The sequence below is a fragment of the Durio zibethinus genome, chromosome 28 (assembly GCF_047325235.1).
Source record: "Durio zibethinus cultivar Kanyao isolate XHJ-2024 chromosome 28, ASM4732523v1, whole genome shotgun sequence".
Lineage (NCBI taxonomy): Eukaryota > Viridiplantae > Streptophyta > Magnoliopsida > Malvales > Malvaceae > Durio > Durio zibethinus.
Genome location: NC_143189.1, coordinates 3,506,921 through 3,531,309, shown reverse-complemented (window position 1 = coordinate 3,531,309; position 24,389 = coordinate 3,506,921). Strand labels below are relative to the sequence as shown.

General features: G+C 33.8%; 3 protein-coding genes and 1 pseudogene across 6 annotated transcripts; 3 read left to right on the top strand and 1 right to left on the bottom strand.

Moving 5' to 3' along the window:
- Positions 1 to 327: 327 nt before the first annotated feature.
- On the top strand, positions 328 to 4,896 carry LOC111280405 (uncharacterized). 3 transcript variants are annotated; one of them, XM_022867756.2, is made up of 4 exons: positions 328 to 483; positions 1,187 to 1,256; positions 3,647 to 4,297; positions 4,416 to 4,896. In XM_022867756.2, exons 3-4 carry the CDS (start codon positions 3,655 to 3,657, stop codon positions 4,706 to 4,708), a joined length of 936 nt encoding a protein of 311 aa, XP_022723491.2. In that variant the 5' UTR covers positions 328 to 483; positions 1,187 to 1,256; positions 3,647 to 3,654; the 3' UTR covers positions 4,709 to 4,896. The 3 variants fall into 3 exon arrangements, with proteins under 3 accessions (XP_022723491.2, XP_022723489.2, XP_022723492.2); XM_022867757.2 differs by lacking the exon at positions 328 to 483 and adding an exon at positions 851 to 984; XM_022867754.2 differs by lacking the exon at positions 1,187 to 1,256 and having other exon boundaries at positions 331 to 483.
- Positions 4,897 to 8,957: 4,061 nt separating this feature from the next.
- On the top strand, positions 8,958 to 9,473 carry LOC149510655 (outer envelope membrane protein 7 pseudogene; annotated as a pseudogene).
- Positions 9,474 to 9,677: 204 nt separating this feature from the next.
- Positions 9,678 to 17,245, bottom strand: LOC111280355 (cullin-4-like). Of its 2 annotated transcripts, XM_022867651.2 has the most exons (17): positions 16,772 to 17,245; positions 15,520 to 15,635; positions 15,077 to 15,423; positions 13,965 to 14,145; positions 13,651 to 13,773; positions 13,270 to 13,557; positions 12,994 to 13,119; positions 12,752 to 12,853; positions 12,618 to 12,671; positions 11,567 to 11,673; positions 11,410 to 11,470; positions 11,180 to 11,311; positions 10,937 to 11,074; positions 10,736 to 10,816; positions 10,512 to 10,592; positions 10,284 to 10,364; positions 9,678 to 9,986 (listed from the first exon to the last, which is right to left on the bottom strand). In XM_022867651.2, exons 1-17 carry the CDS (start codon positions 17,001 to 17,003, stop codon positions 9,873 to 9,875), a joined length of 2,364 nt encoding a protein of 787 aa, XP_022723386.1. In that variant the 5' UTR covers positions 17,004 to 17,245; the 3' UTR covers positions 9,678 to 9,872. The 2 variants fall into 2 exon arrangements, with proteins under 2 accessions (XP_022723386.1, XP_022723387.1); XM_022867652.2 differs by lacking the exon at positions 12,752 to 12,853.
- Positions 17,246 to 23,288: 6,043 nt separating this feature from the next.
- On the top strand, positions 23,289 to 24,062 carry LOC111281080 (VQ motif-containing protein 1-like). Its single transcript, XM_022868670.2, has one exon. It carries the CDS (start codon positions 23,466 to 23,468, stop codon positions 23,829 to 23,831), a length of 366 nt encoding a protein of 121 aa, XP_022724405.1. The 5' UTR covers positions 23,289 to 23,465; the 3' UTR covers positions 23,832 to 24,062.
- Positions 24,063 to 24,389: the final 327 nt, after the last annotated feature.

The window sequence follows — 24,389 nt, the reverse complement described above, 5'->3', positions numbered from 1 at the left end:
CACGCAAATAAATTTCGCATACGATAACTTAAGAGATTCAAAAAAGGAAAATCTTGTTGATTTTTAGAAATAAAATTAAAGTCAAATGTGCTAGAGTGATCAACCAAAAATAGAGGAGGAGAATATTTTGTTCCAAGCTTTAAGTGTTGTGAATCTGGGTTCGGCCTGCAAAACCTAAGCCCCAAACTTGGTGTGAAATTGAGTTGTGGTGAAATTCTAGGACCAATTGTTGGCCTGTTATTTTCGGACTAAGAGTCCAAATAACATGATGGAAGCCCATTTTCCACCTGTGTTTAAAAATGAATGGCCTCATCGGCCATGGCCCTCAAAGAAAATGTGTAGAAGAAAAATGAAATTCTTATGCTCGCTGGTTTTAGCTTTCTTTCTTTTTATCCATATCTCAAACAGTTCTGTATAACTGGGCATGTCATTTACTTGAAAAATAAGGAATACCCATGTCGTGTCTTGAAGAGTTTTCCCCTGGTAAGAAGCTTTATTTCATTGTTTTCTTTATCTATTTGCTGAACATGAATATGTTGTGAAGGTTTTTGATGTTCTCTTTTTGAGAAGTTTTATTATTATTATTATTATTATTATTATTCGTGGAAATTTTCCATTGTTGTATATCTAAAGGGACTTTAGCAATACAAGCTGCAAGAATTATAGTTGTCTACTTATGAAAAAATTTTAGCCTTTTCCAGGGAAGAGAAATGATGGGATTTTGAGTTTTTATTTTTTATTTTTATATTTTTATTCCTTCACACATAACATTAGCTTTTGTTTAATGGGAAATCATTTACGTATTGAATCTATAATAAAACTAAGCTGAACCCTTCTTATTCCAACCTGACAAACCTATTGTTATTAATTAGTTAGGGAAAAATACAAAATATTTTTTTCTCCTTTTATCTGATTGTGAAGGCTCTATGCCCCGTAACTTTCAAGGGAATAAACAATGGGGTATGATTTTTTGAGGTGTTGAAGGTAAGTGTTGAATATCTTTTTAGATATTAGATGTCTTGTAATAACCTATTTGCATATTTATGATATATTGGTGCGTGCCCTTCAATAAGATTGCAAGTAAGTTTTGAGTTATTTTTCAGTTTTGGGATAAGTGTGGGTAATTTCTTGTCCAAAATTCTAAATCTTGCTTTATCTTTGCAATACATAATTTTGACTATTGCAGGTATCAGCTATGATCAATTGTGGGTTCCTCTTTTAGTGGGACTTCTGATGCCTAGGCCATCCTTATTCTGGTAACTAAGTTACAGTTGGAATCTAAATCTAATTTTGTTAAACTAATCAAATTCTGTCAAAGCAATTTAACTCCCACTCTTAAATGGATATCTTCAAAATCTGCTTTGCCCATTTTGCTTTATTGTTTATCTAGTTTTACAGTTAATTCCTTCTGACGTCCCATCTTCTTATTGTGCACTAGCTTTGCTGTTCTCCTATTATTTTATGACAGATTCAAATTAGTTGTGGCTGCTGGGTATAAGGGTTATAATGTTGGATAGTTATTGGATGTTCTAGGGCTGGGGACAGGAGAAAAAAGCTAATGTGATTGCGGATCAGATTAAAACGAATATGATATCAACAATCACTTTAGTGAGATAGACAATAGTTATAGTTATTGAACGACTGGTAAATAGTTAACAGAGAAGTGGTTAAGTTGGGGGTGAATGAATCAATTTTTGGTGCTTTACAATTAGGATTCCTCTCCTTCAGGCACGTGTGGCTAGCTTCTTAAAGAAACAACACCCTTTTAACCAGATGTTGTCTCAACTTGTGGTGATTTGCACAACCCTAATACAAATAAAGCATAGGTTACTCGTTATAACTTCTGTTAAATTTTAAATTAGTTTACTTTTGTATACTCCACTGTGGATTATAATATCTCTAGTGCAATTAATATCTTGCAGAAGTGCATATTTTCTCCTTTGAGTAAAACATACTCTACCCTCTTTCAATCTATTTGTCACAGGATTTATAGATGTCTCTAAGTGGTTACTACAGAAACTGAGAAAACTTTTTTATGTTCAAGTGAATGTTTCTCGTTTTCTTCTGGGAATTTCTGTGTTGCTATCATACCCCATGATTCACTCAATGTTAGCAGCCATTCAAGAAAAAGATATGTAAATCTTGACACAAGAACTCATCAGATAAACGTAAAATTTAACCTATAAAAGGAGGATATAGTGGATGTGTTTTTAGTATACTCTATTTTTATTCCTTGTTTTAAGTTTAACTGGTGTTAATTGAAATGTTGTTAAAAGAGTTTGTATCTGGGATGTTCTCTGGTACTACTTTGGTGTTTTCCTAAAATAATGTGTTAAGAAGGATAGTATGAATCTGCATTTGTTACAGAACAAGGACAAGGACCTTCATAAGAATTGGGAAAAAAAATCTTATAAGAATCTCATTTAGGCAATCTCAGCCTTAAGGAGTTGATTGTTGTGCCTGTCATATGGCGTCTCTTGGATGCATTTGGTATGGAGTGGTCGCTCTTTTCTTTCTTCAGGAAAAGCAATCTATTTTAAGAAAATAGTATAAAATTGGAAAGAAGAAATTCAAATCTATTTAGTCTTATGTGCTAGTGCATTCTTTGTTTCTCTCTCTTGAAGGGCACTTGATCTACAAGATTCGTTGCAACACTTTAGAACAACAATAACAACAACAACAACAAGAATAATAATAACAATAACAATAGTGATATAATAATAATAATAATAATAATAATAATAATAATAATAATAATAATAATAATAATATAGCTTAGCCTCATATATTTACTGGATTTTATTATTTCAATGCATTAAGAGTTATATGTTTGTGACATTTCTTTGCTATTCTCTGCACGATACATGCACCTTTTTGACACTTAAATTGAGCATCAAATCATTAGTCTAAATTTTGCACATTCTAGAGTGGACATTATTGAAGCTGTTGAGTATTGTTAGAGCATCAATATGTAGCAACCATGACCTATTTTATTCCAGCTCTTCGCTTTCCTGTAATTAAGTAATGCAGACACATCAGATACCTTGAATGGACATTGGATTTTTGGTAAGACTGTCTAAATATCAAGAAAAAATTAAGAAAATTGAATGTATATTTGTTGAACATGAGAATGTCTGACACTGATATTAAGTCCGGGCCACATAGTTATGACATTGAGAACAGGCCTTGGATGCACCCGCTTTCCTTTTATGTTTTACTCCATGTTCCAAAATTACCCCTTAACTGACACTCAAAAATTAGGTGCAGATTGTTTCATGACCTTGTAATAGTCGGTGTCCTTTCTACGTAGTCTTGACATTTGTTTTGCAAGATTTGATACTTTCCATGGCCATTTATTACTATTCTAAATGTGGGTTATTGCGGACAAGGCCGCTTTAAAGCGGTTTTAGCATAGGATCTTTCTTATGGCAACTTTTTTTTCCCATTTATGCTTTCTCTTAAATGGCTTTTATTGTAATTGTCGTTTACATTAATTTCTGTTAATATCTATGACTTGTTTCTTCGCCCTGAAAGGGCTATAAAATGGGGTAAGAAACTGGGCCTTCTTCCCCATCTCAAGGTTACTTTTAGCTTTGTAGTTTCTATCTCTTATTGAAAGGAGCTGAATTGTGTGTTCCTTTCTTAGTTTCCACCATGAATTTCCTTTTGGCTAGAGAAGATGCAGAGAAGAAAGCAGGTACTAAATCATGCTTCTATTGCAACAAAGTATTCAACAACTATCGAGCTCTAGGTGGCCACCTTAGGATTCATCAGGAGGATAAGACATTGAGGTCCTTGAATTATCCTGGTCGTTCCAGTAATTCCATGGACATTACTAGGAATCCTCCTGCATCCCTACCAATTGGCCAACGGAACTCATCAGCTGGTGGGAACAACCCGACTCCATTCACTAGAGCACCCCCTCCGCTTGACTTTTCTATGATGTTCTGCTCAAATGAAGCAAACCAGGCAAGTAGGAGCAAATTCACTGGCAGCAATCCTGGAGTTGCACAAGCTCAGATTATCATGTCTCCAGACTTCTCACATGGCTGCAGTAGTGGTTCAACTTATCACCATAACAGTTTGGCTTCAAGAGCATTTGTTCCAGCTGGTGCCAATGCAGCTATGTCTTCTGCTGCATTTGCTCCATCTGGTAGTGGTGTCGCCACTGGCTTTCCTATAGATGCTTCATTATGTTTGGGCTCAAATGGAGGCTGTCAGTTTAATACTGATGAATTTCAGATTAGCCCGGACGGTTTGCCAACATCCTCTGCAGATACCTTGCAGAACATTCAAGGTTATAATCTTTGTAATCTTCCAAATCCTACCTTTGTTTTAACTAACCCTGACCTTGGTTTGGGTCATATCAGTTGCCTGCCTTAAATGAATCTATTGCTGTTTGTGCCTTTTCTCAGGTCCTCCTCCATGCTCAACCCTGGATAAAGTTGGTCAATATGATAGAAGAAGTTTGTTGACTTGCAAAGAAGGTAAGAAGCCCTACTTAGCTGATGGATCAGGGAATGCTGACATAACGAATGCATCAAAAAAACCTAGGATTGCCCCCGTTGCACTTGTGGAACCAGAGAATCTTCAGACAAAAGAGCTATCACTCTTCGTGGATTTTGATGATTCAATTTCTGCACCGGAGAGTTGTTTTAATGCTGAAGACAAAGGTCCAGCAGACGTAGATTTGTCTCTTCATCTGTAGACTTGTGTGTTTCTCTCTATAATAAATAAGTAATAGTAGAAGAATAAAGAAGTGGTCTCTCTTGTCTTGCCCTCCCCACCCCCTAAAAAAAAAGGAATGTAATGTTTCTATGTACTGCTGAACTATTTACAAAATGCATATTCGGTTTGGTTAAATTTTATATCATCTGTTATGAAATTTCTTCTGGATTGTGGAGTTTGATTAATCTTTGCATTGCTTAACTGGGTCTTGAATTTGAAAACTTGTAAATAAGTTCTTATGATTGGTTTTATAGAATCATATAGACATGAGAGAGAGGAAACAATTGGAATTGGAAAAGCGACGTTTTAGTTTTGGACTTCGTTCTGAATGTAGATACACGGAAACAAGGCTTAGGTCGAAGTTCAGTGTTTAGCATTATCACCTACAGTTGTTGTCTCTTATGTCTGGAGCAGTTTATATTCTTCCTAATAACACTAGTATTTGTCTTAGTTAGGGTCCTTTTCGGCACTGCTGTAAACTGTTCTGGAGTAGTTGTTAGAGCAATGGCTTATGTATTACAATCTTTCTCTGATCTTGGAGCATGCTTCTGTACAGACTGATTAGGTCTAGGCAATGGAAAAGATTGGATGGAGATGCAGAAGCCGTTCTGAAATTGTTCTTGGTATTAACTTGTTTGATGCTACCATGCTTGGCTCTAAATGTAAATACATAATGTCCTATGCTGCCATCTAGTGAAGGTGTGCTGCAGCATCTTAGCGGTAAAATTTTTCCACCAAAACTAAACCTTTTTACTTTAGTGCTGAACTCAAGTTTTAATAATCAGATCTTTCAGTGGAAATTAGACCAGGTGATTTGGGGTTTCAATGCTGCACTATTGATTTGGCTTAAAGATTTGAATGATTAAGTGGAGGTTTGGATTTCATTGCACTTTCAGTATGGTGTAGTTGTTGAGTTTATCGCATTATTAGTTAAATCCAAATATTAATTCTAGTAAAATTCATTCAATATAAATTTTTTTATGAATTTTTTTTTAATTGTAATTACAATAAATTTTTTTTAATTGTAATTATTTAAATATTATTATTATTTTTAATTTTATCAAAATTAATCTCATCGATAGTTCAAATAGACTTTAGTCAAACCAAACTAATTTTGTTTCTCAAAATTTGCCCTGGTTTTGCCCATTTACTCTTCCCTTCAAGTATGCAGTTACTAGCATTTATGATCATTTTAGTGTCATCATATGGATACCTAAACATGTGTATCGGTACCTATCATTGAAAACCATAATGAACTTTCAAAAAATATATTCCATCTTTAGGGATTGAAAACTAAGGTAATTATTAAATATGGTACACCTGTTTATTTATTGTTTTCTTAAGCATGATGGGTAACTTTCTATATCAAAACCGTTTTAGGGATTAATCAATGTAAATATAGAAGGTGACCTTCCATTGCCTTTTTTGAAGGATGTATGATTAATATTTTTTTTATATGGTAATTAATGTAGATATAGATGGTGACATTCCATTGCCTTTTTTGAAGGATGTGTGATTAATATTTTTTATTATGGTATAGAATTAAATTATTCCCGAATATCAATTAGGTATGCTTTTGAGCAATGATTTCTACTAAAATTTTCCCCTTTTGGGGAATTTTTTTATGAAAAAAAAGAAAAGAGCAATGTTTTCTTTAGGGAAAAAGAAAAATATTCTGCCAAACAATATAATGAAAAAAAGATTAAAAAATTCAAGGTTTTAGAAATAAGAAAAAAGTTTGCCTTGAATTGAAAATTCCAGTAACGGTAGGAAAATGATATGCCTCTCAAATGTACATGTTGGTTGTATCTATATGATTATGAGCCTCGACAAAGAGTCAAAATGCAAAGTTCAACCAACATTTTCCAACTTTCCATTGTGAAAATTAGATCCAAATGTTGAAGTCCTATATGTTAAAAAGCTAGAAAATGTAAGAATCCTAAATAATATGAATGTGAGGCATTTAACCTTGATTTTAAATTTTTTTATAAAAAAATGGTAGATTAATAATAAAAAAGAAATTATAGCTATTAAAATATAAAATCTATATTTATTAGATATAATTTTTTTAAAATTTTTAATATATTTTTAAAATCTTCTATCTTATTATATATCTGACTGAAAAAATTATTAAACATCTAAATTTTTTTAAATTCGTAAACTTTAAGTGTCAACTCTAATAATATATTAATTGATCTAATGATAGTTAGTAATTTTATTAAATACCATCTTAATTACATAATATCACTTAATTTTTATTAATTTTTTTTTTAGAGGCTTTAACATTTTTGTTGAGATAATATTCATATGCAAAACAAAACAAGGTTGAAATGGATGGTTTGGTGGCTGTAGGTGCTTGAACCATACCCTTAAAATTGGGCTTTGACGATCTTATGAAAATGAAATGCGTTTAGTAGCAGTCGTGTGATAACAGCATGCAATCTTCCCTTTTAAACTTGGGACAAATAAAACAGTTCTAAATTCCAACACCCGCAGTTTATAGAGCGTGTCAACATGCTGCCAACCTTTTGCTCTTCTACTTTTGTTGACCGATGTTGGAATACTTATTTGGGGCGTGGTTTTAATGGGCCTACACCGAATCATCGTCCATCCTTTGTTTTGTACCTTTGATATAATTTTAAGGGGAATACAGGAAAGTCCGGTGGATGGTGTCAGGGACCTCTTTCATGCTAAACCAGCGTTAAATCTCTTCAAAAGTCACCATCTTTTATAGAAACTATTCAACAAAAATCCTTCTTTGTAAGTCTTACATGTCAGTTCCCCATCTGTTTTCCTCTTCTTTATGCTATCTGGTTTGTTTTTAAGTTATATAGGATAAGATATTTTCTGGGTTAAGCCTCTTCTCTAAATTAATAATCTCTGCAGGCCATAAATACTTGATTTCTATGCGATATAAGGCAGTTTTTTTTAATGGGTTTTTAGTTTTCTGATTGGATAGGAGCAAATTTATCTCCTAGTAATTGCTTAATCTATATGTTTACTGATCATAAGCTCAGTCAAATTATGTCTTGCTGTTGTTCTCATATGAATTATTACCCATAACATAATAGAATCACACTAATGAACTAGGCATAAGCCGAAAAGTATCGACATAAACTTACACTGACGTTAAAGGAAAGTTTAACTAGATTTGACATTTGCAAGCTTGGTTGATGTGCAGAAAGGATAATAGATTTTTCTTCAATGAGTATTATCATTTGATTAAGTATGGTCAATTATTGTCACTCACAGTGCATGAGCCATGCAGTTGCTGCTTTAAGCTTTTCGAGGGTCAAAGTCTGTTTAGGTGTGATTTGAGATTCTAGCGTACTCCTTAATTACAAGATATTGTTCTTGCATTTGCTGCAGGCAGCTTAAAGATTCACTGGCTGGAAGCCTGGAACAGATTTCTACAGTAGTCAGAGAACAGTTTTAGATGGAAAGCTAAGGAATATTTGAATCTTGGAAAAGCATTATCTTACATGTTAAGCCAACTATTGATGCATAAGTCAAAAGCCCAAAGCATAGGCATGTATTCTGGGGGAAGGGAAAAAGGAAGAATTTGAAGCTGTAGCAGTTCTGATTTTTGACTGGTACACTACCAACAAAAAGCAAGATCTTCTATGAATTTATTTCAACATGTAAACTGTCCTCTTTTAACACTTGATGTAATGAAAATCATTACCATTTTTAGTTTATGCTTTGTTACAGAATTTCCCCGAAGGAATCTTATTAGTTATAGTAAGTGGAAAGCGTGGTTAATTTGTGAATAGCTGACCATTTCCTTTCCAACAGGCTGATGCTATGGACCGTTGTTTTATTTTTTGATATTTGGGTAAATCGGATTGGGCCATTTTGGAGATAGTAATGGGTTTCTGAATCTGATAATGACTGAAGTTGATTTGAAATACTAAAAAATTTGATTGAAACCCTTTTCCATGATAAGAGTTCATTTTCAGCTTCACTGCTTGACCATCATCTTCATCTCCTTGAGATTTGAGAGTGAAAACCAAAAACAAGCAACAAAAGTTAAAGGCTCAAGGAACAAAACGATAGGAGAAACCCCAGTAAACCCAAGTAGAGCCCAAATCTACTATGAAGCAGCAGGGCAGGTGTCCAGATGTGATGGGCCGGACTCAATTGATAACGACAAGAAAGTTGGGGCTTGAGACGTAATTGATAAAGAGAAGTCATAAATCTCTTAAGAACCCAAAATAATTCTGAAATTCATTTTATTTTTGAAAGAAAGAGGTGATCATCCAACTTGAGAGAGAGAGAGAGAGAGAGAGAGAGAGAGAGAGGAGGGAGATAATGGCAGCAATAACGAGCGCAGTGATAGCAATAGCAGGAGTGGTATTAGGATGGATAGCAATCGAGATCGCTTGCAAGCCTTGCCTCGAGAAAGGCCGTCAAGCCATCGACCGATCTCTTAACCCTGATTACGACCCCGACGACGATGACATCAACAACATCCGAGCCCCTCTCAACCCAAGCCCAGATCTTGAATCTCAGCCTGATAATGAAACTTCTTCATCCACTTCAATCAAAGCCGTTTGATGGTTGCTACAAGAAACTTTTTTCTTATTCTTTGTTTCCTTTTTCAAAATTAACAGAAAAAAAAAAAAAAAAAAAAAAGAGTTGGGTGTGTTGGAACTGGTTTGTTATTTTTCTTTTTGTTAAGATATTCAGGTAACGGCGTTGATGTTTGAATGAATGAATGAATATGGTTTTCCATTGTTTTGGTATTGGGTTTGTGTTAGGAGTGACATAATTTGGAGTTGTTTTGGTTTAACGTATTTGTTTGTATTAATGTTAGCTCAATGTCGGTAATCAATTAAGAGCTTTGATCCAATCAAATCAAACAAAAAAGCTCTCGAGATATTCGAATCGATAGAGTCCATCTGCTCATATGCTTTCAAAAGGAAACATAGGAGAGACGCAGACCCAAGAAAAAAAAAATTGCAGCTTATTTCAGGCGACTAAGTGTCAAGTCCGTAACAAAAAGTATCAAAATAGAGGCTTAAATATGCTTTTACAACTACCAAGTTACTACTGTACATGGATCTGACAAGGGACTTCAGCTGAGCTCCAGTGTCATTTACAGTAAGAAGATATCTATCACCGACGGAAAGAAGAAAGGGAAACTATGCCAAGTAATTATATATTTGTGGGTTGTTCTTGTCCCGCTCCAGGTACTCCCTGTCAATGAGAGACTCGATTCTTTTCTTCAAATCAGCCGGTTTTATGGGAAACTTAAGCTGTTCGACAAAGAAACTTATTCTCAATATGAGTATGTCCAAATGCAACTTAAAAACATATTATCCCTTCGATCCCATGTGTCTAAGAGATCATCAATTTCAGTGATTTAACCACGGTACATTAAGGTTAGTTTTCACTTTTCAAATGAATCAAAAATATTTTGGCGATAAGAATAGAGCAGCAACAGCTTCCACTTTATTTATTATTGGTTATGATTGTTTGTGACCAAATGTTACCGGCGAAATTTTTAAAGATCCGTTTGTTATACACAATGCAAACAATCAGAATATGCTTACCTGTTGGAAGAGTTCAGTTATCAAAAGTGTGTGGCTCAACACTTTCCTCGTCTTCATTACCCGAACAATCGCAGCATCAACCTGCAATAAATCAAGCAATAATGTATATATTTGATTAAGCTCCTTCGTGTGATGTGAGAGAGCTTTCTGCTCTTTTATTTTATTTTATTTTTATTTGTGGATAGATAGAAAGTGATCGGAGAATGCGAGAGTGAAATAAAGCTGAACCTGATATTGACGGTCTTGAAAAACTCTTTCAGTAGTGCTTGTGTTCTCTTCCACTGTCTCTTTCATCTGGATTGCATTTACCTGCATTCCAAAAGGAAAAGTCAACTTGATGCATTGTCAATTAAATTGAATAGCATAGAGATAAGCATGACAGAAATTTAGTTTGATCTTACACAAGATGCTAACCATAGATTGATTTGTCAAAAAAATGCAAATAAATGTACCTTTATACGATAGAGAGGAGCAGTAAATCCTTCATTGAAAATGAATGAATCATCATCTTCCACGTCCCTCCCTTTAGGCAACTGCAGCACACAAATTCAAACAGAGAAAGGAATAAAGAAAATGGGAGGAAAAGATATCACCAAATTTACCAGCATAGAAAAGAAATTAAAATGGCAAGTGCAATAATGAAATGGGCATACCTTTTGTAGGACTCGTACTTTCCCACAGGCAAGGGACTGCAAGGTCCTTCTCAATTCCTTATCCTCTATGCCAGTGGAGTCCTTAATGTCTTGAAAGCTAAGCTTTTGGGCATCATTGAACAACATCAGAACTACAGTCTAGAGGGTAAAACACAACAAAACCAGAAAACTGTTAGAACTTGTCTGCTAGCAGAGAAACATTACAACAGGGGAACATGGTCCATGAGAAACCAAGGTACCGACCTGAAATAGGGAAACTGCCAGCTCCTTTTTACCTTTGGGAAAATCTACTTTCAACACGCAATGACCTAATGAGTTTTGCCACATTAGGCGCCTCCCACTGTACTTACTTAAGTAGAACTCCTTAAAGATATCCTGTTACACCAAGTAGAATTTTGTGTTAGATAACTTCTAGATAAAAACTTCCTGGTTTTTATAACAGTGAACATTTCATCCCAAAGCCTGCGGCAAACCTGATAGACATTCAATTCATGTGGAAGCCTAACATCCATGGGTGGATATGTTGGCCAGTACCTGTGCAGCTCAACAACCAAAATAGAATTCAATACCTTGACAATAAACTAATTAATTAAGCAGTTATGAATTAATTGAAATAATGGTATGATTTACCCGGTTGTTAAGACATGGACACTCATCTCAATTCCTGATGGAAGTTTTGTCCTGGCCTGCGATGACTGCTTGAATGATTCATTTATCTCCTTTGATAGTTCAACATCCTGGATAAAAATCATAAGAATTCACATTCAATACAAAAGATTCATATTGCAACAGCTCACACATCAAAATCAAACATGCATAGACATACACACACAATGAAGGGAAGGACCCCTCATGAAAATAGATGACAGACATTTTTAAATTGAAAGAATCTTCCAAGTCCATTCTCCCATGTCAAGTTTTGGCAGATGTATTCTGGGAAAGAGCAAGGACTCTTTGCCATAAAAACACATGCAGCAAGATCATTCATAGAACAAGAGGTGATTTAATTACTAACACAAGCCCAAGTCCTAATATAGGTAACAATTACATTAACATTGCATTCAAATTAATCTCATATCACCCGTTTTCCTCGAACCGAAATGTAACTGGAAAGGAAATTCAAGTGTTCCTTTCAATGTGCTATTTCTTCCTAGTTTCCAGGCACTCTACTACCAAAGAATAAAAAGGTTTTAAGAGTAAAAGTGGCTTGCACGGTAAACATAGAAATAAGTTCCAGCATTACACAAACTCCATAAATTTCGTAGATTGTTGGATCCTCCATTGACCTATACAAGTGTAGGTAATCCAAGAAATAAAAGAGGAATTTAACTTCTAGAACACTTTTCTCTTCTCTTCTCCCATGATTCTATTACTTTAATATTTATCTGTATAATCCATCCTTAAGGCACAAAAAAATTGTTACATAATAATTAGTTCATTACATAATCTTTCCAACAATTAATCATAATTAATCCAATTCATGTCGTAAGGAATAACACTCCTGGAGCCAGTACCACCAATACGTAACATATTCTTAGGGGTTATAAGAGTTACTGGATTGCCCATGTTTACAACACCCAAAAAGCACTAGTACACCAGATTTTTTATTATAAATTCAAATGGAAACATTTATTGAATACATTTCTTGGACAAATTTATATAAAAAGATATAGAGGCAGACCTTGAACATTCCTTCAAGTTTGTTTGTAAACTGGCTGCCACACTCAGTCTTCAGCTGCAGCATCATAACAACATAACAATTTAATACAATCTTTAGAACAAACATCATTTGATGCAAAAGAAGAAGAAACTAACTTTAGAAATCATGGATTTCTCGGCATCAATAGAAGCACTCTTTCCTAACAGCAGCCTTTTTGCAAGATCCTTCTTATAGAATGCTTCAAAGACGTCCTTGCCCTTAATTTTCAACAAAAGTATCTTTCACGCCTCTAGCATTAATTTGTAGGACAAGAAAAGCAAGAAATGCACAAAAAGAGAACTCTTATTTGTGGCAAAAGTAAATTTAATGATTTTTATTGTAAAAACATGAACTCTACCTGGATGAACCTGAATAAAACCAAAACTTTATCCAGTGTACCCTCTAATTCCTCTTCAGAAGTACCCTTATTACCAGCACGAAGCTTTTCATCCAGAAACTTAGCGATCAGCTCGGCAGGTCGGTTCTATTAAACACAGCACAGAATTGAACCATCAGTCAAGTGTGAAATATGGTAATCTAGATTAGGATTATTATTTCAATGATGCAGAACTTAACAACAAGAATGCAGCTTAAAAGTAAAATAGTTTCCAAATACAAATGAAAAAATTCTAACCTGACGAAGGTTAATTAGATGCTCAAATGCATCTTTAATGGTGTTGCAAAATGCCTCATTCTTGGAAAAACTTTCTTCAAATATTGAGTCAAGCGAAGCCTTGAATTCTAACAAGGACTGTACCATGTCCTTGTCTTTCTCTTCATCCATGACAATGCCGTGCCCAGTTCTCCGAACATATGAGCTTAGGACCGACCTAAGTGACTCAAGAGCATTGACCCTTGAAAACAATGAGTACATCCTTTGTAGGTCCTCAATACGATGTCCATCCATCAGCATCATGAATCCCTGCAGAAATCAGAGAAAATGTAACTACTAAAAAGATGCAGATCGAAGTATATATACAAAGTAAAAAGAACAACTGAAGATTCATATTCATACCTTATCAAGAATGGCAAGTATATGACGTTCAAGTAGTTGCCTTTCAGATGTTGCTATTAGTGGCTTTCTTGTAACAGCATCCAGGTAGAGTAAGCATCTTTCATGTTCTTCATGTAACCTCATCTGCAAGAATGCACCAAAAATCTTACGAAGATAAACTAACCCCAAAATCTTAGAGGGATAAACATGTATGGTCCAAATAAAAATGGAATAAAATGGTAGATTAACATTCTTATAAGAAGGAGAAAGCATGTACAATTCAAAAAACAGAGCACCGGTCACTGCTAATTGAGAACATAAAATATGAAAAGCACCTCTACATGCTTCAGGTAATCTGGAACATCAGATTGCTGCATGTATTTCATTCCTTCAGATGCATAAAACTCGGATGTGCACTCCAGGAATGGCTTCTCAAAGCTTTCTGAGTAAATACCTAAAGCAGTAAACATCTTCAAAAGATGGTTAAGGAGTGTCCTGTCAACAGCTTCACCTAACCTGCATGATCAAAAACAGAATGCAGTGGATTCCAAGATGCAAATTAAATAAACACTCTAAAGGTGGGAATTTATCATCTAACATCATTCATGAACCTAGGTGGCGAAATTTATGTGTATGGAAACTAAAGTGACAGGGAAAATGTTTGAGAATTACAAGCAAGAAAGCAACACAATAATGTGTTCCTAACAATTTCTGGATCGTTTCCAAATGCTTGGAAGTATAGATAATTAAAAAGAGTTGGAAAGAAAATGAGGGACCAGTAGGTTAGAGTTAAATTGATCAGATATCTTAATCAGCCCTTCAAGAAACTTCTTTCCACAAAAGGAAATACGTTACCAGCTGTTGCACTCTAGCCTTTGGCTGGTGGCAAGAATCTTATGCCATTTTTTTTTGCTCATAGAATCTTATGCCATTTAGGCTGCTAAAATCATAGCAAAGTGAAGTAAAGTAGACCAGTGAATAATGACATTAAAACAACAATTTATGAATTAGTTCAAGTTGACCAACACTCAACATGCTGCAGGTTGACTTTTTCAATTTTTACCTCTCCACTTATACTTGCACAGAAAATTCAGCGTGACATCAAGTTGGTTGCTTTGAAGGCATCCAAAACAAGTTAACCACAGTATTAGTTTATATCTACTACACAGTTTCTTCCAGTCATGTTATTAGTTATGTAATATTACCAAAGCCAATACAATAACAACAGGGCAGCTTTTTTTCTTTAAATTTATTATACCTTTTCATCCACTACATCAAGAGAGGGATAGTTCATCCATAAGTTTTGCAACGCTCAATGATACACAATCCATCACAACATCCATCTAAAACTATTATGCATCTTTTGCATAGGTTGATACTTTGGAACATACAAAAAAAACTAGAATAAAAAAATTGTATATCATGAATTAAAATTCATTAGAATTACCTCTCACTCTCAATCATTCTTAAAAGACCAGTGACAGTTTTGTGCTCAACTTCAGGAGCCAGAGAAAGATGTTTCCGGAAGAGCTGCAAGCCCATATCCCACAATGAACGTACATTTGGGGTTTGTTTAACATATGTTCTGTCTAGATACAAGGCTATACCACGAATCATCAACATTTGATCACAAAGATCTTGCCAACATTTCTCAACAAGTGATAAGAAAACCACCAGATCTGGGCTTTGCCCAACCAAAGATCTCAGTGCCACAGATATATGTTCTTCACACTCTTTTTCAATTCGTTGATAAAGGCTTCCTCCCATCTTGTGCAGGCAAAGATTATTGACAGCCTGAAGGAGCATGCTCAATTATCAAGAGATAATATTGCTCAAATTGCAAATGGCTATCATAATTAAAATAGAGAGAAAGAGGTACGTGAGATTTACCTGATAAAGCTTCTCCAAGTCACAAGAATTTGGTTGCTTCAAAAATATAGCATTAATGGCTGACTTCAGCTTTGCCCATGTGTCCTCCTCGAAATTTGTAGGCAATGTCGGTTTTGCTATACAGAAACAAAACAAGAAGCTAAAGCTACCATAAACCTTTCACAAGACATGTTCTAAACATTTTCCATTTTAGCAATGCTCTTCCAGTTCCCAAACATTAGTTCACATAAAAAAACATAATTTTGGAGATATAATCTGATTTGCAAGTAGAAAACAAATTTATTTCAACCTTTATTACTATTCCTTGCGAGTAAACTTATTAATAACAAGTTTAATCACCTGCTAACTAAATGCCATATGTAGTTGTTTAGAAACATGAAGTAACTGATTATACTTATACAGGCATGCATAATAGATGCTTACAGAAATGATCTACAAGAGGATAGAAATGAACTTTTCAAAAAGCTGAGGGCAGAGTATGTCTCCAACACAGTATTTAAATTACATTTTTCCTTTGATAAATTAACATAAAAGTCCAAACTGAAAAACCATCCAAAATGAAGGAATGAAGGTTCAGATCTTTTCATGTAAAGTTTCACAGTGCTAGTCCTACATCAGATAGGCAAGAAAACGTAGAGTGTAACGAAGCTAAGTAAACTGACAAGAAAATTAGGACCATCAATTTGTTTAGCATGAATAGATTGCCTCCGAAAAACGGATGCCAATTTCAAACTATTGTAAAGTAAAAAGTCAAACTTTAGTAAATGGTTGAATAATGACCACATTACGCTGACAGAAGCAACATTTCTTGAGATCAGTTAATAGACCTCTATAAAACCTTAGTTAAAAGCTAAATAGGAGGTCATGGAAAGTACTTGGTTACTAGCAGATTTCAAAACTGAAACAACTGGTAATTTACACTGCCTAAATGACACAACACAAAATAAATAAATAAACAAATAATAACGCAAAGTCCATTGAATAGTGTTAGCTTAGTAAAACAGTAAAAACTATAAAAATAAATTAACCAGTACCAATATCCTAAAATGGAACAAAACTCCAAGTTTCTAAATTTCACCTCCTCTAATCCCTAATTTTTCATTCCAAAAACGACCCAACAACCAAAGCCACTCAATTTCTAAGATCAAACTCTCAAATTAACTAAAAGGTGCAATTTTATAGATGACCCAGAAAATAAATTTCACAAAGGCAAAAGAAAAATCAAAAGAGATCAAGAAACAAGAAACCCAACCTTTAACGAGTTTGATGACAAGCTTTTTGGGGGGTTGAGGTGGGGTTGCCTTTTTACGAGATAAATTAGCGGCGGCGGGAGCACGAGCGTCGTCGGACTTGGAATCATCGTCGAGTGCCATAGATGAAGGGTCGAAAACGATGTCGCTATCGTCTTGGTTGTGGAGGTGGTGAAGGCCGTTTTTATTTGGGTCGAGGGAGCAAGCCACGGCTTGGGACTTGGCTTTCTTCATTGGTGTTTAGAAGTGAGGAGAAAAAGAAGAAGAAGAAGCAGTGGCGTTGGAGCTGGCTTTGGAATTAGCGTTGCTGAGAGAGCGCTTGGTGGGTGGGGGAGGGACACGAAGGTGATCAAGAGAGCGTAAAATTTTCAGCTTCTTGTATTTATTGTGTCTTCTCCTTTGTGTTTCTCTTATTACAGCGTTGTTGGCTTCCTCTTAGAGAGAAAAGGGGAAGATTTGAGAAGGCAGCAAAACATAAAAATTTGTAAGAGGGAGAGAGAAAATAAAGAAATGAAATGTTTTCTTTTTTTTTTTTTTTGGTAAAAAATGTTTGGTGAAGAGCTGCGAGCGAGAGGGCTTGCTTTGGTCGGTGCCTGCTGGGAGCCGGGGACAGTGAAATGCTGATGATTGACTGGGCCTTTGGATTTGGGATATTTGATTTTGTGGTTTACTTAACGATTGGCCCATTGCAAAATCCAATATTGGATCCAAATCTTAAAAGGTTAAAGCCTGGATTGGAGACAACACTAAAGAAATAGTAAACCCTTGGCTAGAACTACTTACAACTTTTCTTTTCCAATGCCCTTGTTAGGGATGGCAGCGGGGCGGTGCGGGTCGGATTTTTGCTTTCCCCGCCTCCGACCCGAAGCTTTAGTGCTTCTATCCGATACCCGACCCGTCCCCGTTCGGAGGTTTTAGTGAAAAATTCGACTCCGACCCGTTACAAATATTATTTACCCGAATAAAACCCGATCCGACCCGTTACAAATATTATTTACACTGCAGGGATTTTTCAATTTTTTTTTGTTCTTAAAGAAAAAGAAACCTGAAAAGATTCCTAAAAAACCTACAATCGTAGCTAAAGTTTTTCGATTCTGCAGGGCATTACTTTGTTCTTGAAAAGTTACAAAACCAATTTTTAAAACATAGCCTTTTTCAACTCCTTCAGAGACGCAAAAAGTTTATCCAAAACCCCTCACATGGTTTGCAACAGAACATGGTTTCGAACAGCACATGGTTTTGCAACAGAACATGATTTCGAAAACAGCACATGGTTTGTAACAAAACATGGTTTGCAAGTTGTAACAGAACATGAACCAGAACAGTCGGTTAGCAGAGTTTCAGCTTTGTTTGAAATCGAAATTGAAACTATCCAAGTCTCTGTAAAAACTCAACATGCTCGACATAACATTAACAGTAGAGGGTAAGGAGATGATTTTGGCTTACCTCAAAACTGCTGTCTGCTGGTATCCTGGCACTGTGGAGTTTACAAATGGTTGCGACTCGTCTGTTTTTCTGTCCTGTTAACTTTACTCTTTCTAGCTTGATGGCTTTTTTTGTTGAAATAGAGGAAAGATTCGAAGGAAGAAAGCTAAATAGATGGAAGTTAAATGGATGAAAACAGGTGGGATGGCTGGAATTGGATAGGTGGATGAGAAATTTTGAACAAATCGAAAGAGATGAGAAGGATAGGACGGACGAAAAACAAAAACATTGAAAGCAATTGAAACTCAGAAATCCTAAAAAAAATTACATATATATTAAGGGTAATTTAGTAAATATCTCGGGTCGGTTCGGGTTTCATATAAACCCGACCCCGACTCGAAACTGACATTTCAAAAATTAAATCCGACCCGACCCGACCAGAAACCCGTTTTTTTAAGAAAAAACCCGACCCTAAATTATCGGGTCGGGTCGGAACCCGACGGATTCAGGTAAATTTGCCGACCCTAGCCCTTGTTAACTTTTCGAGCCAAGGTAGCCTGGCTAATTGAACCAGGGTTGTTGATGAAATTTCCAGGACGTAATCAACAAGCCTACGCCAACAACGAAAGGGTTGACATATAGATTGAGGTGGGGAATGGAGAGAGTAAGACAAAAGATTTGAAAGTTATAAGAAGGGAAGGTTTCCTGTACTTGGAAAACCCTTTTCCTTTTCCTCTTTTCATCCCATATGTACCTGTAGAACTTGGAAAGAAAGGAAGTTGACAGCAGCCGCATGCATTTTCCTTTGATGACCAAAGAATCTTTTTTCCTCAAGATTCTATCGGCACCAGAAAAAAAATTCCAGGAAATAAAGCTTATTTCCTTTTGTTTCTTCCGAATTCTAATTGCAGCCATAGGTAAAAATTTGTTCTTTTGTTCAAGGATGCAAAACACATAAAACATGGATTATAATTTGCATCCCACTAATAATTGGATTATGTTTTTCTTTGTAAGAAAAATTAAGGGATAAATAGATTGTTCAGTCTTTCAGATTATAATTAGGATAAGATGTGCTATATCTAACAACCTAAAACAGGTGATTGCAGGTCGTGCATTTGAAATGATTCCAACAAATGATCAAATCAGCAGAATTTAAACTCAAAATCTTTTCGTAAAAAAAATGATCTTAACCAATTGATCCAATCACCTGATGGTATAATTGGATTATGTTATTGTTTATCTCCAAGGGCTCATATTCCAGCAGCTACTAAATACAGGACCTGAAATGTTTGTCTTATGCCACAACTAGCAAACCATTGCGGAATCGCTCCTGCAGGTTTTTCAAGAAACTTGGTGCTGGGGTGTGCTTATCCAGAACTACGTGCTGCACAAGTTGCTCATCAGTTTGATAGGAATATTGAAAGGTTCAATTAATTTGACATAAGAATCTCCACGTATAATATATATATATATATATATATATATCAACTATGAGCGGAAATGGTAAAACCTGTTCAAGGGGTTAGATTACTCATTTAGATATGAATGTTTGCTTAAATTTTGAGAAAGTTTGAATAAAAAATTAAAATTAGTTAAATGAATTTAAACACAACTTTTAAATTGATTTAAATTTCAAGTCGAGTCTTAAACAAACAAATAAAAAACCCAAATTTAGCTTGATCCTGTATGAATAAAATATATATAATTAAAATATTATAATTATATAAATATATATGTACATTTTTATTTTAATATTTTATTTTTAAAAAAATATTTTTTTATTTTTTAATCGTTTATTATACAAATTAAATTTAATGGATAAATTTGAGATTTATTTTTTCATCTTTGGCCAAGCTTAAAAAAATTTTTGAGGCTCGAAATATCAATTTAGACCAAACTTGAGTAAACATATAAATTATTAATATCAAATATAAATCTGACGTGACCCATAAACACCTGTAGTAATGATATATTATAAATGAGTATATGAAATTATCTAACCGATTAAGTAGGATCATAGTATCTTATAATTTGGTTTGGATAGAGTTTAAATAGTAAAATTACTATTTACTATGGGTACGGGTGGGGCTCGAGTAATGATCATAAGGTACTCACTCTCCAAACTTGATTATAAATAATAAACTTTTTAATATTATATTTTTTATTTCTAAATTATTTATTACTAATGTAATGTTAAACTAAATTAATTCATTAAATATTTAAATTATAATTTTTAATTATAATTTATTAATTTAATTTTTTTCAATAATATATATTAAAATTGATTTTAAATTTAAGTTTGAGAGTCAAACTTTGATTTAATAAATAGGTATTTAACGGGGAAAAAAGTATTATATGAAATAGTTATTTTACCTTAGCATATGTCTCTTCTATTCAAATTATGTTATGTTTATTGAAAAAGGTTAATCATTTATTACATATCACTTTGCGATAATTAAATGGTAATTATTTATTTTAGTAGATTTATGCATGTGATGTGTAATAAATGATTAACTTTTCTCATTAATGTTATAACATGATTTGAAAGGAAAATACCTATATTAACATGAAGTAACTATTTCATACGATCTTTTCTCTTTTGTTGGTTTGGGTAATTATGGATATTACCTATATTTTAAAAGTAAATTCTCATATCCAAAGCTTGCATCTTCATGATTTTTAAAGTTGATGATAATCTTCTACTTATATTTTTGGTAGTAGTATTCCCTTTTATTCAAATTAATCTTTCAAAAAATAAGAAAATGATTGCAAGGTATGCTACAAATGCCTTTTTTTTTTTAAGGCTTATTTTGTTTCTATCAAGTATGATAGGTAAAAGGGCTATAACTGAAATACCTTATAGATACAATAAAGCTTTTTTTATTTCACATTATACTTATGATATCATATTGCTAAACATCCTTGAATGAAAACAAAAACATCAACCTTTGAACGTTAATTTGTACAAAAATTATGTCAAAGTAGCCATTTTTGGCAAGAATGGGAGAAAATGGAAAAAGAGAGTTTCTGAATTATCAATTCTATTGATCTTATTCAAACAAACACTCATAATCTCTATTTATAGAGATTAAATAATAAGGTTGTGGTTTTTTTATTGTATTGTTTTAATAAAAAATCACTTTTTTTATTACAAATATGTTTCTTTAAAAGATTACAGATATAATTATTCATTTGAACGGTCAACTTTTCACACAAATATAAACCATTTTTAACATTTTTGAAAATTATAACTTTTCATATTTGTGAAAATTACAACTTTTCATGTAGAACACATAACCAAAAAAATAGTTTTTACTGATGAAAATTTTCGTCAATAAAAGCTAATTTTTCGTTAGTATTAGCATTACTAATGAAATTTTTCATCGATGATAGACAAGTCAATCATACTATTCGGTTGATAATAAGTAAAATCCATCAATAATTACAGACGGAAATTTTTTCGGTAAAATCTGTTACTAATTCATTGGTAAATTTCGTCAGTAAATCCATTAATTTTTTTTTTTGTAATTTTTTTTATTGATGAAAAATTTTGTTTGTAATTTTGTGATAAATTGCATCATTTTGTTATCTACAAATTATCGACGAAATTAAATCTATCAATAAATTTCGCTAGTAATCTATCTGTATTCCATCGGTGATGGTCAAAATTTTTTACAAGTACATTTCGTCGATAATTACTAACTGAAAAATTTTGTCAATTATGCCAATATTTCTTATTGTGACAGTCGATAGCTCCAAGAAAACAATCAGCTACCTCTTTATAATTCTAATTTTCAAATTGCTTTTTGTAACAGGACAGTCGACTCCTTTACAGAGCAATCAACTCCTTTCATTATATAGAATACATTCAACATGTGAGCAATCGATTGCTTCATATAACTGTCGACTCTTTTTAATTTTCAAAAAATTTTCACATTCAACATTCTATAGCAGTTTATTTCTCTTCAATAGCAATCTACTGTTATAATATTGATCAATTTTTCATAAAATAATTAATCAATAACAATTGATTCTATTAGAATTTGGATTTTTCTCACTTTCAACTATAGTAGTCCATTGTTTTAGGCTGACAATCATCTATTCTTCATATAGAATCTAAGTTTTAACTTTTGTTTGTCAAAACAATCGACCCCATGTCTTTGGCAATCGACTACTCTCCTTGGATGTTTAACATAATTGATTGCTTTCATATAAAGCCTTGTCTTTTAAGTCTAATATTATATTATTGATCTTAAGAACAAGACCTTAAATTATTTTAATAACTTAACATTTTTTTTAATTAAGTTGTTTACTCAATCATATTTTTATATTTTAAAAATATTTTCTAATAATGAATTTGGGTCACAAAATTTAAATGTGTTAAGATATTATCACGAATATTTTGATAAATAATCGGGTTCGAATACAAATCCCTTAAAAGTAGCGGGTACCATACCGATTTACATCCCTAGAGGCAACTCATCCAAGGAGCCTATGATTCTCTTCAATATGCCAAGATTAGCTAGATGTTACAAAATTAAATGGTACATATTTTAAATAATTGAACTACTCTATTAGTCAAACATTCAATCATTTTGACTACCGTATTGTATATGAAGAATAATTTGCAAAAAAATGTTGAAGATGTATGAATTTAATTTCCCTCCTGGTCTAATATAATAAAGTTGTCAATAGATATGTTTTCTAAGCTTAGATGTGATTTTTTTAAGTATATAATAAGCATAAATATATACGAGTTTATTATTAATTAATATACTATTAGTTTATAAATTTTGTATAATCAACCAATTATACAATACTATTTTATTAATAAATAAGCATAATTTTTTATGAATTTTAAAATAAATATAAAAAAATTCAAAGTCTCTTGGCCCGGTCACGTGAATGAATAAAAACCCATAGAGGAAAGATCTTCGACAATTCCTTGCATGCGTGCTTTGACGATGACTTCCTTTAATTTGTTTCTTTCCTTGTTACAAATCGGTTTGCTTTGACTCGGACTTCGGTCCATCGAGACTGCTTATTCCCCTTTTATACACTCAACTTGGTGCCTTTTCTCCAACAACTGTCCAACCCCACACCCCAACCCCACCTTTTTGGTATCGATGCCTTCATCTTGATCCCTATATAAAACCATTCCCCCATAACCCTCCAACCCACGTTTCAACTTGCATACACATCTAACGCAAGTTTTCAAGAAAAGAATTAATTAGCTGTGTTAACTGCCAATTCCTTCTTTTTTTTTTTTCAATGGCGGTAACTGCTAAATCTCATGAAGATGTTAAGGTGGTGTTGATTGATACACAGTACGTTGAAACTGACGCCCTCAGCTTCAAATCTGTAGTTCAAAGGCTTACAGGCAAGGATTGTTGCGTTACATGGATAGAGGAGAGCTCGTTTTACGGTGGAAAAACCGAAACAAAGGTTGCTGTAAAGGGTGCAGCTGGGTCATGTGGCACTGGACGCACTGCCACCGTGGGCGTCGGCTCTGGTGTTGGTCCTGGTGCTGGATTTAATGTTTCCATGCTAACTAAGGGTTTATCTTTTAAAGACTTGGATAGAATGATCTTGGAGGCGCCGCCGGTGGACGAGTTGAAGTGGTTGTGGGCTGACTAGCTAGAATTTGCATTATTTTCGGATGTGTTTGAATATATATCTATATTCTCATTTTTTTATATTATTAATTCATCATGGTTTAATGTTGCTTCGTTAAATCAATAATGAAGGTTTTTTTTTTTTCAATTTTACAGATTATTTCCTTTTTTTAATTCTATTTTTTTTCCCAGAGGGAATTAATGATTGATTTACCTTCTTCGATTCTAAATTAAACACATGCAGTTAAAGCCAGTGGTTCTGTTTTGGAGTTTAGTTGGTTAATTATATCGGTTGGGGTCGTTGAAATGAATGGCAGTTCAAGACTCCACGCCTAACGTACCGCATGCATAGGCAAATACTTGGTGCTTTTTCATTCTCGTTTCTTCAGTCAACTCTTCTTCGGAGTACAACCAAGGAAGAGCACAAATACTACAAATTAAAGCACACGCAACTAGATATGGAATCTAAAAGAAAAAAAAAAGGCTAAGTATGATATTTGGTAGGATAATTTTCTGTATTTATTATCTTCATTTTTTTTTTTTCAATCTTAAAGACTCTTTAGTATATAGAGAATTTACG